The 16000-nt window shown below is 41.9% G+C and overlaps 1 protein-coding gene across 1 annotated transcript in view; it reads left to right on the forward strand.

Moving 5' to 3' along the window:
• ATP6V0A4 (ATPase H+ transporting V0 subunit a4) overlaps positions 1-4302 on the forward strand; it is a 58309-nt gene extending 54007 nt beyond the window's left edge. The window contains exon 20 of the mRNA XM_004382392.1: positions 4209-4302. Within this exon, the coding sequence (XP_004382449.1) occupies positions 4209-4302 (94 nt within the window). The remainder of the gene's footprint in view (positions 1-4208) is intronic.
• Positions 4303-16000: the final 11698 nt, after the last annotated feature.

Here is a 16000-nt window from a genome sequence, read left to right on the forward strand (position 1 = left end):
TCTCCATTAGAAGGTTCTATACCTACACTGTTTATTCCCTCTTTTATTGTTCTGATGTTGTTCTCATTTATAGGTTAACTGCTCTGATTCCCTGTTGCATTTCTTTTGGTTTTGGATGGTCCTTGAGATTTCATTTCCTAGATTGGTACCTCGCTGGTACAATCCTGCCTCCTAGATTCAGCCTGTGAGCTGAAGTTGTTTGTTCCCAGATCGAAGGACTCCCTTTAATAATTCTTGTAAATTTGGTTTGGTTTTTACATATTCCCTTAATTTCTGTTTATCTGGAAATGTCCTAATGTCACCATCATATTTGAATGAGAGTTTTGCAGGATATATTATTCTTGGCTGGCAATTTTTTTCTTTCAAGGTTTTATATATGTCGTTCGATTGCCTTCTTGCCTGCATAGTTTCTGCCGAATAGTCTGAACTTAGTCGTATTGTTTCTCCTCTGTATGTGACTTCTTATTTTTCACGAGCTGCTCTCAGGATTCTTTGTTTTTCTTTGGTTTTGGTGAGAGTGATTATGATATACCTTGGTGATTTTCTTTTGGTGTCTATCGTATATGGGGTTCTTTGAGATTCTTGGATGGCCAGCTTTTCATCTTTCATGATATTGGGGAAGTTTTCTGTCAGCAGTTCTTCAGTGATCCTATCTGTGTTTTCTGTTTTCTCCCCCTGTTCTGGAACTCCGATCACTTGCAAATTTTTGCTTTTGATTGTATCCCGCATAATTCTCAGGGTCTCTTCATTTTTCTTCATTCTTTTTTATGAATTTTCCTCAAACAGAATTTTATCCAAGTGTTTGTCTTCAATTCTGCTGATCCTGTCTTCCACTGTTTCAAATCTGTTCCTCAGCCCTTCTAAGACACTGTCCATTTCTGAAATCTTGTTATTTATCTTTTAGATTTCTAATTGTTGTTTTTGTATAATTTCTAGTTGTGAATTTATTTTGGCATTTTGTTCCTGCATAATTTTCCTGAATTCTTCCATATTTTTGTCTGCATTTTCCATGAATTTGTCTGCCTTTTCAGTGAATGTCTGTTTTTTCCTCATTTTTGTCTGTTCTTTTGCTTCAACTCTTGGATAATTCTGAGTTTCAGAGATTTGAATTCCCTATCAGGTAGTTCTAGTGCTGTTTCTTCTACTGGAAAGTCATCTGGTGTGTTATTTTGGATGCCTACTGGAACCATCCTGTCCTGTTTTTGTAAATGTTTTGATATTGTCTGCTGTCTTCGGGGCATTCAGTTGTTATTTTTCTCATTTATTGATTGTAGATTAGTTTGTTTTGTCCTTTTTTTTTAAAATTTGGCTATGTCTGAGCAAGCGGGCTGTGTGTTCTTTGATTTTTGCTCATCTAAGGGTACGATACTTTTCGCCTCCTTCTCAATTGGCAGTGTCAGTCGCTCAGATATGGTACAGCAGGGCAGGTCTAGCTGAAAAGGAGTTGCTAGGATGGGTTGTTTGTGGCACTTACTACAGCCACCAGGGCAGGCCGGTAATCAGTGCAGGGCAGGTTCCGGTAGGCCATGCCTGTGCTGCTTGGTGGTGTGATGTCAAGCGCACGGTGCAGGTAGGCAGGATGGAAGGGGGAGATTGTTATGTGTGGAGCTAAGCTGGATATGGGAGACAGGAGACAGGAACAGGAGCCAAAAACATACAAACAAACAAAAAAGAGTGCTAGGGGAGCTTGCCATTGGAGTGGACAGATGAGAGACTATGTAATGGAGAAAAACTAAAAAGGGAAGAAGAAGAAAAGAAAAGAAAAGAAAAGAAAAGAATGAATAAATGAAAATTAGAAAGAAAAAAAGAACAAAGCTCCCAGGGATCCCACCGGTGTGGCTATGAGGTCTGGGGAAGTTGTTCTCAGGTGTTGCAGTACAGCCTGGCTAGAAAGCATAGAGGTATTCAGCGCCAGGTATTCAGAGAACAGGAAGAGAAGGAAGGTATAGAGAGACGAGAAACTGAGTAATGAAGAAAGACAAAAAGGGAAAAGAGGGAAAAGAAAACAAAACAAATTAAAAAAAAAAAAAAAGAAAAGCCCCCTGGGGGGGAAAAAAACACAAAAAAAGAAATGCCCTCAGGGATCCCTCTGTGCATCTGTGCAAGGCGAGGGGGTAGATCCCAAGCCATGCAGCACCACCTGGCCAGAATAGGCTCCCAACTTGAGAAAAGGAAAAGAAAACAAACAAACAATTCAAAACAAACAAACAAACAAAAGCCCCAGGATCCCCCCAGCATGGCAGCCCAGACCGGGAAGCAGTTCCACACTCGAACGGAGCTCCACAGCCCCTCAGGAAGAAGCACAGATGGTGCACAGAGCCAAGTATTTGAGCGAAAGGAGGGGGAGGTGTTGAGAGGAAGGAAGAAATCAAAAGAAGCAGACAAAAGCAACACAAGCAGCCAACAAATGGCAGTCAGGGAGTCGGCCAGTGCGGGAGGGTGGAATCCAAGCAGCCAGTGCTTTCTGGACAAGAGACTGTGGCCGCGGGAAGCAGAGGAGGCCCAGTCGGTGTGAAGAAGGGTGGGGGCTGGGAAAGCATATATCACAAATTACCAGTTGTTTTGTTTCCTGCTGGAAGCTCCGTGATGCTGCTTTCTCATACTCCCTATTTGCTGGTCTCCAATAGGAGTCCAAGATGGTGGATCCACGCTGCGTTAGCTGATAGGGGACCTCTGCATGAGTCTCTCCTCCCTCTCCGTTCTCAGTCTGTTTTCTCACTCCATTTGGTGCTTGGCTGAGTTCTTTATCTCTTCATTTGATGTTTTAGGGTTTCAGGATTGCTGTTTTCACTATTTGGCTTAGTTTTTCAGATCTTTGCTCTGGAGGGATGGCATGGTGCTTCTGCCTAGAGCGCCATTTTGCCGGAAGTCCTATGGCTGCTTTTTATAAAGAAAAGAGTTTGTACTTCATGTATTGAGTTTCAAGAATTGCCTGCCTTAACTTATATCATCATTTCCCTGTGTCGTTCGGGAAATTAACTCTGTAACATAATGCAACATAAACGATTGTGTGTGGTATCTCTTATGTAAGTTATAAAGTAAAAGTCAAGGTTGTGTTTGCTCTGCAATGGCCTAAGCCCCACAGATGTAAAATCAGGGTAGGAATGGAAAACAGCGTGTCCCCTGGTGATGGTTGATCCTCCCTAGTGCCTTCCCATGAATGACACTGCCCAGTGAGAGAGTCCACTGGTTGGGGGGTCTGGGGGGGCTCATTCTGTGGGGGAAGAGTTGTGCTGTGGCTGAGGAGGCAGCTGGATGAGGGCTGGAAAGGGTGGGGTGAGGAGGTTTGTAATAGCAAACTATTGCTGTTGTTGTGTGCTGTCAGGTCAATTCCTACTCATACTGACCCTATAGAACAGAGTAGAACTGCCCCATAGGGTTTCCAAGACTGTAGTCTTTACGGAAGCAGATCACCAGGTCTTTTCTCCTGCAGAGTGCACTGCTGGTGGGTTTAAACCACTGACCTTTCAGTTAGTAGCTGAGTGCTTAACCACTGTGACACCAGGGATCCTTGATATCAAACCAACCCAGGGAAGTCTCAGCTTCCCTTCCGTGGTCAGGTAGACCCCAGCTGCCAGGGCAGCCATTTCTCTTGCATTCCCACTCACCTGGGGCCAGGTCAGCTGGCACTGCCCTCTTCTCTATTCTTAGTTGAAATGAGTCACACACTGACTCACAGGCCTGAATCTAGAAGGAAAAGGATATGAACACAAGGGCAAAGTCCAGGAGGGATCTCAGCACAGTTTCCATGTCCCCAGGAGACGCGCTGGCCCCCTCTAAGAGTGGATGTTTGCTCTCCCTACCCAGGAAGCTCCACTGAGCTTCTGCCCTCAAGGCCTTCCCATGTGGCTGCAACAGATGACATCTCTCCTCCGGAGGCTTAGTCAGCATTGGCCCCCAGGTGGCCCCTCCTGGTCGGTTCAGTCCCCACTCACTGCTCTCAGGAACCAGGACCAAAGGCCACATTGTTTACTGCAAAGGGGTCCCACATCTTGCAGGAGGGGAAGGGAAGATGGGAGGAGGGAGGCAAGAGAAGGGCTGACTTAAGGCCTTGGAGGCCTTGGGATTCCAGTGGCGGCCGTCAGCCTGGGTGCCCTCCCCACACCTGCCTCACTGACCCGGATTTCCTGATGTTCTGCTTCTTCCCTCAAGCTGCCAGCTTCCAGCTGCTGTGTTTAATCCCCCTTTTTCTTGTCCCCCAACAACAGGGTGGAGTTCCAGAACAAGTTCTATGTCGGGGCTGGTTATAAGTTTTCTCCGTTCTCCTTTAAACACATCCTGGACGGGACGGCGGAGGAGTAGCTTCTGGTCTGGTGGCAGCCCCACCTCCCACACCAACTTCTGTGCGTGAGAAGGAAGTCAGTCTTGTCTTGAAGGCCAGCCTGTGCCAGGCGTTCAAAGCATGATTGTTCGTGGCTGATCTGAGGCGCGAAGCCATACATTGTTGGTCATAAGCCATGGGCTTTGATATGACTCAACCACGTCTTAGAGGAAGAACTTTGACTTTATGTATGGTCTTAATGATCAAATAATACAATGATTAAGACGTGGTGGGGGGCAGGAGGTTGCTAACTTGATGTTTTCTGACAATATTTTAAATACTATGTTCAAGAAAATAAACATCTAGGTCATTCACTTTTTCTTTAAGATGTCATTATTCAAAATTATTCCTTAAAATTTGGTGTTGATGATTATAGGCCGAGGCTGAACAACAAAAGGACACAAGCTAACCCCACAGAAGGATTACGTTTGCTTTCTTTCCTCATGTCCCACCTCCTCAAACACCTTTTCCTTTGTTGGGTTTAGTGTTACAGGATTAAGAAATTTCTCACGAGTGTTCAGTTCAGACAAGGAAGAGAGGCTCATGTTCTCTGTGGAGGGAGGACTCGCCCCCATGGTGCTCTCTGCGTTGCTAAATCCTGTGGAATGAAGTGTGACAACATGACATCACCGGGGACTTTGTTTCGTATCCACGCTCATAATGTTGGAGCAACTGGAAGAGGAGATGCTGGCTCCAACAAGTTCTGGAACATGGCATGCCCAGAAGGAGATAGCCAGATATTCTGCCCATTACCCTCTGGGCCCGTCAGCCCCAAAGTCATCTCTTAGGGCGCCTGGATTGGGAAACTCCTAATACCTGGGTGTGGGATAACACACATTCTATTGACTGTTTTTTCTGAATGACCTTTATCCAGGTTAATTATAATCTCTATGGTAACTATGCTGGTGGAATTAAGTATGATTAACACTTGCGTAGTGCTTTACAAAGTACTTTCACACAGTATCTTATAACAGATTTTCCTGGTTAGTAAATAAGAATCCAGACATACTACCCAAATTCAAAATCGTCTTTTGGAATAGGCTCTGGGTTTTTAAACCCCACCTGCCCACCTTGTAGCAGGGTTGGCCGGTGCCCGTGGGGGTGCCACCACTCATACCTAAAGGAATGTCCAGGTCACCTTCCACATCAGTGCAAGCACTTACCATGTGCAGTTTAAGGTACATGTTAGGTACTCAACAAATATTCATTTCTTGATTTAAACAGGTTGGGCACAAGAATGAAAGTTGGAGTCAGGAGATGTATATGCTTGAGACCCAACTCCGATACTTCCTCTTGTATGCCAGTCAGTAAGTAGTGTAGTGGAGTTGTGTCCCCCGTGGCCAAAATGAGGATAGTGATCGTGACCTCTCTGGATTGTGGAAGGAGGCTAGAAATCTCAGGCACGAGGCGGTACTCAGTCAATGGTGTAGACTGAATAAAAGAACCAACTAAAGCACGATATTAATTGTGGCTAAAAAGAAGAAGACCCTCAACGAGATGGATTGACACGGTGGCTGCAACAATGGGCTCAAACATAGCAATGATTGTGAGGATGGTGCAGGACTGGGCAGTGTTTCATTCAGTTGTACACAGGGTCACTATGAGTCAGAACCAACTCAATGGCACCTAACAACAACATAGGAAGCCCAGTAAATCCCACTTCAGAGTCACTGGGCAGCTTCAAGTTTATCTGCTCACTACTGCCCCCTTCCCAACAGCTATCTAAAAGTACTATTCTAGGCTTAGATTGATCACCAGCCTCTTGCCCTTTAACCCGAAACATAGTGATGGTTTCAAGACAGTGTTTCAAAGGGCAAACCTTCCCTCTGTCCCTTGTCTAGAGCCCTGCTCTGTCAGAAATTCCCCAGCCTTCCTGAGAACAGCACATTAATTTCTTCAAAGGTTTGGCAGTCTTTGTCTTCATGAGAGGTGTCATCTCCCCTTTAAAAAGAGAACAGGTGAATACAACTATTGGTCTCTCCCCACTAGGAGCAAAGGAGTGTGAAATAACCAGAGATACAAGGGGACAATTAGTCCAAAGGACTAATGGGCCACACAAACTACAGCCTCCCCTAGCCTGAGACCAGAACTAGATGGTGCCAGGCTACCACTACCAACTGCTCTGACTGGGATCGCAACAGAGGGTCCCAGACAGAGTGGGAGAAAAGTGTAGAACAAAATTAAAAAAAAAAAAAAAAAAGACTAGACTCACTAGTCTGATAGAGACTGGTGGAACCCCTGAGACTATGGTCTTCAGACACCCTTCAAACTTGGAATTGAACCCACTTCCAGAGATCACCTTTCAGCCAAACAATAGGCAGGCCTATAAAGCGAACAAAAACATCAGTGAGAAATGAGTTCCTCAGAACAATCAACCGTATGAGACCCAAAGGGCAGTATTTCCCCCAAAAGCAAAGTCCAGAAGGCTGAAAGGGGCAGGAAAACTGAGCGGATGGAAATGGGGAACCCAGGGTGGAAATGCGAGAGCGCTGACACATTGAGGGGATTGCAATGAGTGTTATGAAAAAAATCTGTGTATAAACTGTTGAATGGGAAACTAATTTGGTCTGTAAACTTTCACCTAAGCCACAATAAAATGTTCAGAAAATAAGTCAATAAATAAAGGGGATCGGGTGAAGGGCAGATGAGAAGGGGTGTGACCAAGCTGTCACTCACTTTCCCAGGAGATGAGGGAGTTCCTTAAAGAATCCTGTTCACAACCTGAGAAGAACGGGGAGGGCAAGATGAGGGGGGCCAGGCTCCTGGTGGAGGTGAGTCCAGAGCCCTGAGAGGCCAGCAATGGTCCAGCTTCAGTGCAAGACTTGGCCGTGGTAAAGGGAGCTAAAGGGCCTGAAGTTGAAACGCTTTCCAAGGGATATACAGAGGTAAGAAATTCTCTTACGGGCAACATGTACCAGGGTTTATTTTTTCTGCTTCTGTGGGCGTTTGACTGTTAATGCTTGGCTGAAGGTAGATGGAATATGAAAATTTTACCCTTTTCACCACTGACATTGCAAAAACAAATTACACTGCACACACAAAGAGTTCAGTTTAACAATGATCCACAGTGGTCCAATTATTTACGGCTAAAAATTCAGTGCAGCAACACATTGTAGAATAAAATGGCAGACAATCCCTTAGAATTTATTGTAATGAAGCTTGAACTCCATCTATGCCTTTGAGTTTCAGAGTAAATCCCCAATATCTCAGTTCTTATCAAGTTTTCTCAAGGTATATCATGGGTTCTTTCCCATTGTAGATCTTGAGGAACTGGTGACAAGAGATGTGAAGTATTCTTCCCATGTTTTTCCTTCCTTTCTTGGGTTGGTCTAACAGACTATCCATCCATCTATCCTTCCATTTCTTCATCCATCCATCCATTCAAGTGTCTGTCTGTTCATCCATTCAACCATCCATCCATCCATCCTTCCATCCGTCCGTCCGTCCGTCCATCCATCCATCCATCCATAGAACAGATGTCAAGTCAACTTTTCCAACATTCTGTTTCAGAGTTGAGGTCATAAGCTTTTTCTCTTAGTAATGTTCCTCATACCCTTCTCTGTGACCCATTTTGTCCTCTTCTTTCTTTATGAGACTTTTCGTTAAAACATATTAAGAAAATGCTCTCTGTGTCTGGTAACTAATTTTGAGTTGGCATTGAGTGACTGCTTAATGACTTGGAATGACTTTACGATGTGCAGATGTGAATGCCAAAATCCTGGGAATCTTTCAGTGATGAAACCCCCCGTATGCCCACCAAAGGAATCCTGTTGTTGAAGAACCTGTATAACCTAATAAGCAGGAGTAAGGACTTTCAGGTTACAGGTAAACTTGTACGTTGGTTTCTTCCATCTCTTGGCAACTTCCCCTGACAGTGGGAAGCCCACCATGGCCTTGACCTTCTTCAAGAACCATGCATTATAAAGACTGACGTTGAAATTGGCAGGCACTGACCACTGCCGTGGTGTAGTTGGAGTGAGTCATGCACCACTGACGGCCCTTTTATCTCATGCCTACTCTCTGCACTAACTACTCCCTTGGAAGAATTGAAGTCTGGAAGCTTCCTTCCTCTAAAATATACTGATTTTGCAATGTAACATCATGCACAGCAACAGGTGCGTTTTCAGGGAGAAGTATCCATTTTGTTGCACCTCTTCTAAGTAAGACGAGGTGACTGGTTTGAGGGGAATATTGGTGTTCACGCCTGGTGGTAGAGATTTCGGGTCTTATTTTCCATTGTGAATGTAGCACATGTGAGGGTTGCCTAGCACCACTGAAATTTTTCCTTGAATTAAAAGCAACCTATTTTAGAAAAGAGGTCACTTTTTTCCCTTTGGGTAATTTTTTATCTGGCCCCAATATTTCAATGTTAGCAGAATATTAGCAATAAATGCTTTGGGGAGAGATCCATTCGATAACTCCATAGGTGCTTAAAATCTTTCCCAAGGTGCATTTGATTTCGATTGTGGTGGAATTTAGAATTCTGTTGGTACCTTTACTCAGGAACGACAAATGACAGTACAAGCTGGTACAAGTGCTTATGATGGACAGACACTGCACCGCACTCCACAAACAGGGTCTCAACTGATAAACTTCCTCAAGTCTATCAGTTAAGAACTGCACACAACTGCAAGTAACAGAGACCAGAAGGAACAGCAGCTTAAACAAGGGAGCACTTTATTTTTTCCCAAGTAGAGGAAGTTCGAAGATACGCAGTCCAGGGCTGTAGGCGGGCTCACCGCTCATCAGAGCCAGGCTCTTCCTACCTTCTGCTCTGCCAGACCAGCCTGGTTTCCATCTTTGATGTTTGTGTTGTGACACAGTGTGCCTGCTGGGCTACAGCCACCCTCTCTCTGATCCAGGAAGCTGGCAGGAGGAAGAGGGGAGGGGCATGAGAGGGCCTCCCAACAGCCTCCCTGTGCATCTCAGTGGCCACACCCCTCAGCAAGACACAAAAGAAGAGATTGATGGGTAGGCAGCAAGCTATTTCTCCCACACGGGGCTAGTGTTACTTTTATTTGCAGATGAGGAAGCTGAGACAGAAGAAACGGAATCAGTTTAATCTCAATCTCACCACGTGGACCAACTTTCTTCTTTCTCCTCCCTCCCTCCCTTCCTTCCTCCCTCTCTCCCTCCCTTCCTTCTTTCTCCCTCCCTCCCTCCCTCCTTCTCTTCCTTCCTTCCTTCATTTATTAATTTAGTAGGTATCAAATGATACCTAAAGTTTCTTTTATTATTATAATTTTGTCCGATGTTACAGAGGATGGAAAAATTTTCAGGAATTTTGTTTACAATTCATACATCCTCTTGTGAATTGCCTGTTTATAAAATTTGCCTGGTAATCTATTAGGATCTTAATATTTTTCTCATAATTTGTGGTTTATTTCTGTAATTATAAGTAGTGTACTTACAGCTCTAGTTCTCAGTTTGTAAGCTTTAGTCAGTAAATGGACCCTGTAGGTAGGATTCCTCCCGTCCCTCCACCTTCCCTCATGACCCCCACCTCTCACCTTTGTCAGGGACAATTTTGCTGCTCCATCGTCAACAGCGTTAGCATTTACTTTCAGTTCTGAAACTACCATCAAGTCTGTGTGCTTTATTCAAATGTTGACTCTAGTCTGAAAACGAACAAACAGCATTTTATTTTTGACAACCTCGTGAATATTGCTCACTCCAGGGCCAAGTGTTGTCTGCGAAGGTTACATTTATTTCTCTAAGGTCCAAGGTCATGAACAAAAGTAATTCTTTTCTCTAATATTTCATCAAACGCCTAAGGTCATGCCATATTTTAGTTTACTTTTTATTATGGAAACAGAATCAGGAATCCCTTCTTCAGTCAAGAGAGAAATGTGACAGTCACAAATGTGACTCTCCCCCTTAAGGGGATCAGCTTTAACTCAAGAGAAACTGTGAAGCAAATATTTTGGATAATTGCTTTTTGCAGGCACTGTGTGATAAATCATCTCTTTTTGCTGATAAGAGAAGGGAAGTATGCAGGATATTTATGACCAAGAAAGAAACTAATCAGGTTAAAATGCATGCTTATTCCAAATTAAAAACTTATTCTACTCAATAACAAGTGGCAGATTTCCTGGGTTTGGCTTCTTGCCACGGAGTATAAAAAGACTAAGAGATTCTTGCTGGCAATTGTTTTATTACCCTTCTAAACCTTTATGTTTGTTAAAATTGTAAAACATGTTTAGCTGGTTATGAGCAGCTATAAAACTGGAGTGGTGGGAGAGACTCTGTGTTCATAAATTAAACTTATTGCTAATCATTTTAGTAGTAATGGAAGTTAAAATGAACTTACTGGGATTAAAAAAAAGTATTTTCCCACAAAACAAAATTACTTTGTTCTCTAATTCTTTCGGTTTTTAAGTCTGTTGCCATGATTTGCCTTCCTCATTCTTTTCTTCCTTTTTAAAAAGTTGAAATAGAATTCACTTACAATTAAATTCGCCATTACAAAGTGTACACTTCAGTGGTTTTTAGTATATTTACAAGGCTGTGCCACGGTCATCACTAAATAATTCCAGAACATTTTCCTCACCCCCAAATCCTGTACCCAATTAGTAGCCACTGCTTATTCCCCCCTCCTCCCAGCCCCTGCCGACCTTAACCTACTTTCTGTCTCTATAGACTTGCTTATTTTGGACATTTCATATAAATGAAATCATTCAATATGTTGTCTTTGTGAATGACTTCTTTCACTTAGCATAATGTTTTCAAGGTACATCCATGTCATAACATGTGTCAGAACTTCATTCCTTTTTATAGCTGAATAATATTCCATTGTAGGAATAGACCACATTTTGTTTACCCATTCATCAGCAGATGGACATTTGGGTTGTTTTCACTCTTTGCCTATTATGAACAATGATGCTGTTGACATTTATGTACAAATTCTTGTGTGGACATAGATTTTTAATTCTCTTGGATATATATCTAGAAGTGGAATTGACAACAAATTAAAAAGGAACGGTGTTGCATTCATCATTTTGTTCTAAAGTCTACTAGGGTAAGTCAAAAAGTATTGCTATAAAATCATAGAAACTTTTATTAAACAAAAATATCAAAATGTGAAGCTATCCTCCATCCAGGTCTGTACACTTCTGAAGGTGGTGTTTCCATCTTTCTAACCCTTCCCGAAGAATTCTGCGCTCTTTGATTCACATCATGTCAAAACGGTAGTTTTGGCATCCTTGAGGGACTCAACTCGTGTTCCTTTTAATGTTCTTTGAGTTTGTGGAACAAAAAGAAGTCTGAAGGGGCAAGATCAGGGCGTAGGGTTGATGGGGTAAGGTTTCCCAATGAAATTCTCATAGGAGAGCCCTTGATACCCTTGAAGAATGAGCAGGTGCGTTGTCACGATGGAGCAAAGTTCCTCAGCACAGATTTCCTGGCCTCTTCCTCACCAACGCACTTTTCAATTTTCTTAAAACTTCTGCATAATAAGCCCCCATGATTGTCTTGTGTCCTTCGAGAACATCTATCAAGATTACACCTTTGGAATCCCAAAAAACCATTGCCATAACCTTCTGAGCGGTCTTCCCTCTCTTGGCTCACATTTGAGGTCTTCCTGACCCTCCTTAAAATGTTTGATCCATCTAAAAACTGTTGTTCTATGTGGGGCAGCATTCCCATAAACTTGTTGCAAAGCTTCAATGATTTGGGAAGATGTCCACTTGAGTTTTGTTAAAAATTTGATATATTAGCCCTGACCGCAAAATCCTTATTTTCCTTGGCACAAAAATTATCCTTTTTTTTTTTGAAGGCATTGTAACGAGACTAAGCTAAGTGTATTACTGAGAGAACTGGTCTGCAGCCATCCACTGATCACAGAGACATGTTTAAACATATATTGTTTATAATAAACCCGTGTGTGTATGAACTGGAACTCTAGTAGCAACACTTTTTGACTTACCCTCATATCTTGTTGGATATTAACATAGCCACCCCAGCTACTTTTGGTTACTGTTTGCATAGTATATCTTTTACCATCTTTTAACTTTCAACCTATTTGAGTGTTGGAATCTAAAGTGTGTCTCTTCAAGTCAGCATATAGTTGGATCTTTTTTTTTTTTTTAACTCATTCTAACCTCTGCTTTTCGATTGGAGAATTTAATCCATTTGCACTTAATGTAAAGTTGATAGGTGGGGTTTACTCCTGCCATTTTGCTACTTTTTCTGTATGTCATGTCTTTTTAGTTGTTGTTCCTTTATCCTTCCTTTATTGCTTTCTTTCATGTTAAATAGATATTTTCTAATGTATCATTTTAATTCTGTTGCTATTTCTTTTACTATATATTTTGCAGTTATTTTCTTAGTGATTGCCATTGAAATTACAATAAGCCTCTTAACTATAACAATCTAGTTTATATTAATACCAATTTAATTTTAATAATTTACAGAAATTTTGATCCTGTATAGCTCCACCCTCCTCCTTCAAGCTGTTATTGTCATAAATTACATCTTTATGCATCATTGTGTGGCCATCAACATGTATTTATAATTATTGCTTTATGAAGTTGTCATTTGAACCCCATACCTGTTGCCAGCGAGTTGATTCTCACTCATGGCAACCCTACAGGACAGAGTAGAACTGCCCCATAGGGTTTCCAAGGAGTGCCTGGTTGATTCGAATTGCTGACCTTTTGGTTAGCAGCTGAGCTCTTAACCACTACGCCACCAGGGTTTCCATAAAGCCCATAGGAGAAAAAAAAAAAAGATTTATAAAGAAAAATACATTTATACTCTCTTTCATATTTACCTGTGTAGTTACCTTTACTGGTGCTCTTTATTTCTTCATGGGGATTCAAGTTACACTCTGGTGCCCTTTAATTTCATCCTGAAAGACTCCCTTTAGCATTTGTTGTAGGATAGGTCTGTTAGTAACAAAGTCTCTCAGTTTTTGTTTAACTGGGAAGTCTTAATTTCTCCTTCATTTTTGAAGGATAGTTTTGCCAAATGTAGAATTCTTAGTCGACAGTTTTCTTTTTTTCCATTCAGCACTTTAAATATGTCATTTCTGGCCTCATGATTTCTGATGAGAAATTAGTTGTTAATCTTATTGAGTATCCCTTGTACTTGATGAGTTGCTCCACTATTGTGGCTTTCAAGATTATCTCTTTGTCCTTTGACAGTTCAATTATGATGTGTCTAGGTGTGGCTCTCTTTGAGTTTATCTTACATGGAGTTTGTGTGTCTCATCAAATTTGGGAATCTGGGGCCGTTATTTTTTTCAGATATTCTCTTTGCCCCTTTCTTTCTCTCTCTTCTTCTGGTATTCCCATTGTACATCTGTTGGTATGCTCGATAAGGCCCCACAAATCTATGAGGCTGTTCATTTTTCTTCATTATTTTTCTTTCTGTTCCTCAGGTTGGATAATCTCAATTGATCTAAATTCAAATTCACTGATTCCTTCTTCTACTTGCTCAAATTGTCTGTGGGGTCTCTCTAGTAAATTTTCCATTGCAGTTATTGTACTTTCAACTCCAGAGTTTCTATTTATTTTTCTCTTTCTTTTTAATAATTTTTATCTCTTTATTTATATTCTCCATTTGTTGAAACATTGCTCTCATACTTTCCTATAGTTCTGTAGACTTGGTTGACTATAGCTCTTTGGACATATTTAAAAATGCTAATTTAAAGGCTTTATCTAATAAGTCCACCATTTAAACGCTCTCAGGGATAGTTTTTATTGATACTTTTCCTGTATGTATGGGCCATACATTCTTCCTTCCTTGCATGCCATATAACTTTTTGTTGGAAACTGGACATTTTTAATATTATAATATGGCAACTCTGGAAATCTTATTCTTTCACCTCCCCAGGGCTTGTTGTTGTTGCACTTGCTAAACTCACTGTTGTTTGTTTAATGACTTTTCCGAAAGAATTCTGTAAAGTCTGTAATCTTTTTCCGTGTAGCCACTGAGGTCTTTGCTTAGTTCACTTAATGGTCAGCTAATGATTTGACAGAGGTTTCCATAAATGCCTGGAGCCAATAAATCTTCTAGTCTTTGCCGAGGAGCTCTGTGTGTGTTTTGACTCACACTTTGAACACTTAGCCAGGCAGCTGACAATTGTGTCTTAGCCTTTACTTCCTGTTTGTGTAGAGCCTCAAGGTCAGCCAGAGGTGAGAGCTTAGGGCCTTCTGAAGTCTTTTCTGAGAACCTGCACAGCCCTTTGCATGCATGTGGCCTTCTAGAGTTCCAGGAATATGTTGAATCTTTACAAAGTCCTTATCTACATCTCATACTCCAGCTCTTCCTTTTAATACTCTTATTAGTCTATTGTTGGCCCCAACTGTTATCTACTGACTCAGGGAGCTGCAAAGTTAAGAAATTTGCCTGTAATTGTTTTCAATAAATATCCTCCAAGGAGAAAGCTATTCACAGTGGGTGAGCTCCAAGTCAGGACAAATAAGAAAGTTCTGCAAATGGAGTCTTCCAAGGATCCGCCAGACAGGTGAAATGACAATTCTTTGAGAATGTTGTTGTTGTTAGGTGCCGTCAAGTTGGTTCTGACTCATAGTGACCCTATGTACAACAGAATAAAACACTGCCCGGTCCTGCGCCATCCTCACAATTGTTGTTATGCTTGAGCCCATTGTTGCAGCCACTGTGTCAATCCATCACATTGAGGGCCTTTCTGTTTTTTGCTGACACTCTACTTTAGCAAGCATGATGTCCTTCTCCAGAGACTGATCCCTCATAATAACATGTCCAAATTATGTGAGATGTAGTTTCGCCATCCTTGCTTCTAAGGAACATTCTGGTTGTACTTCTTCCAAGATAGATTTGTTTGTTCTTTTGGCAATCCAAGGTATATTCAATATTCTTTGCCAACAGCACAGTTCAAAGGCATTGACTCTTCTTGGGTTGTCTTTATTCATTGTCCAGCTTTCGTATGCTGTGTTAGTTATCTAAGTGCTGCTATAACAGAAATACAAGCGGATGGCTTTAACAAAGAGAAATTTATTTCCTCACAGTAAAGTAGGCTAAGAGTTCAAATTCAGGGCGTCAGCTCCAGGGGAAGGCTTTCTGTCTCTGTTGGCTCTGGAGGAAGGTCCTTCTCATCAGTCTTCCCCTGGACTAGGAGTTTCTCTGTGCAGGAACCCCAGGTCCAAAGGATGCGCTGTGCTCTCGGCACTGCTTTATTGGCGGTATGAGGTTTCCCTGTATCTCTTCTTGCTTCTCTCTTTTATATCTCATAAGAGATAGCCTCAAGACACAATCCAATCTTAGATTGAGTCCTGCCTCTCTAACACAACTGCCACCTATCCCCCTTCATTAACATCATACAGGCAGGAGTTACAACACATAGGAAAATCACATCAGATAGCAAAATGGTGGACAATCACGCAATACTGGTAATCATAGCCTAGCCAAATAGATACACATATTTTAGGGGGGACACAATTCAATCCATGATACATGCATATGAGGCAATTGAAAACACCATGGCTTGGCTCAGGCACACCTTAGTCTTCAAGGCGACATCTTTGCTTTTCAATACTTTAAAGAGGTCTTTTGCAGCAGATTTGCCCAATTGCAATGCATCTTTTAACTTCTTTCTGCTGCTTCCATGGGTGTTGATTGTGGATCCCAGTAAAATGAAATCATTGACAACTTCAGTCTTTTCTTCATTTATCAAGATGTTACTTATGGTTCCAGTTG

This window comes from Trichechus manatus, unplaced genomic scaffold (genome assembly GCF_000243295.1).
Source record: "Trichechus manatus latirostris isolate Lorelei unplaced genomic scaffold, TriManLat1.0 scaffold00093, whole genome shotgun sequence".
NCBI lineage: Eukaryota > Metazoa > Chordata > Mammalia > Sirenia > Trichechidae > Trichechus > Trichechus manatus.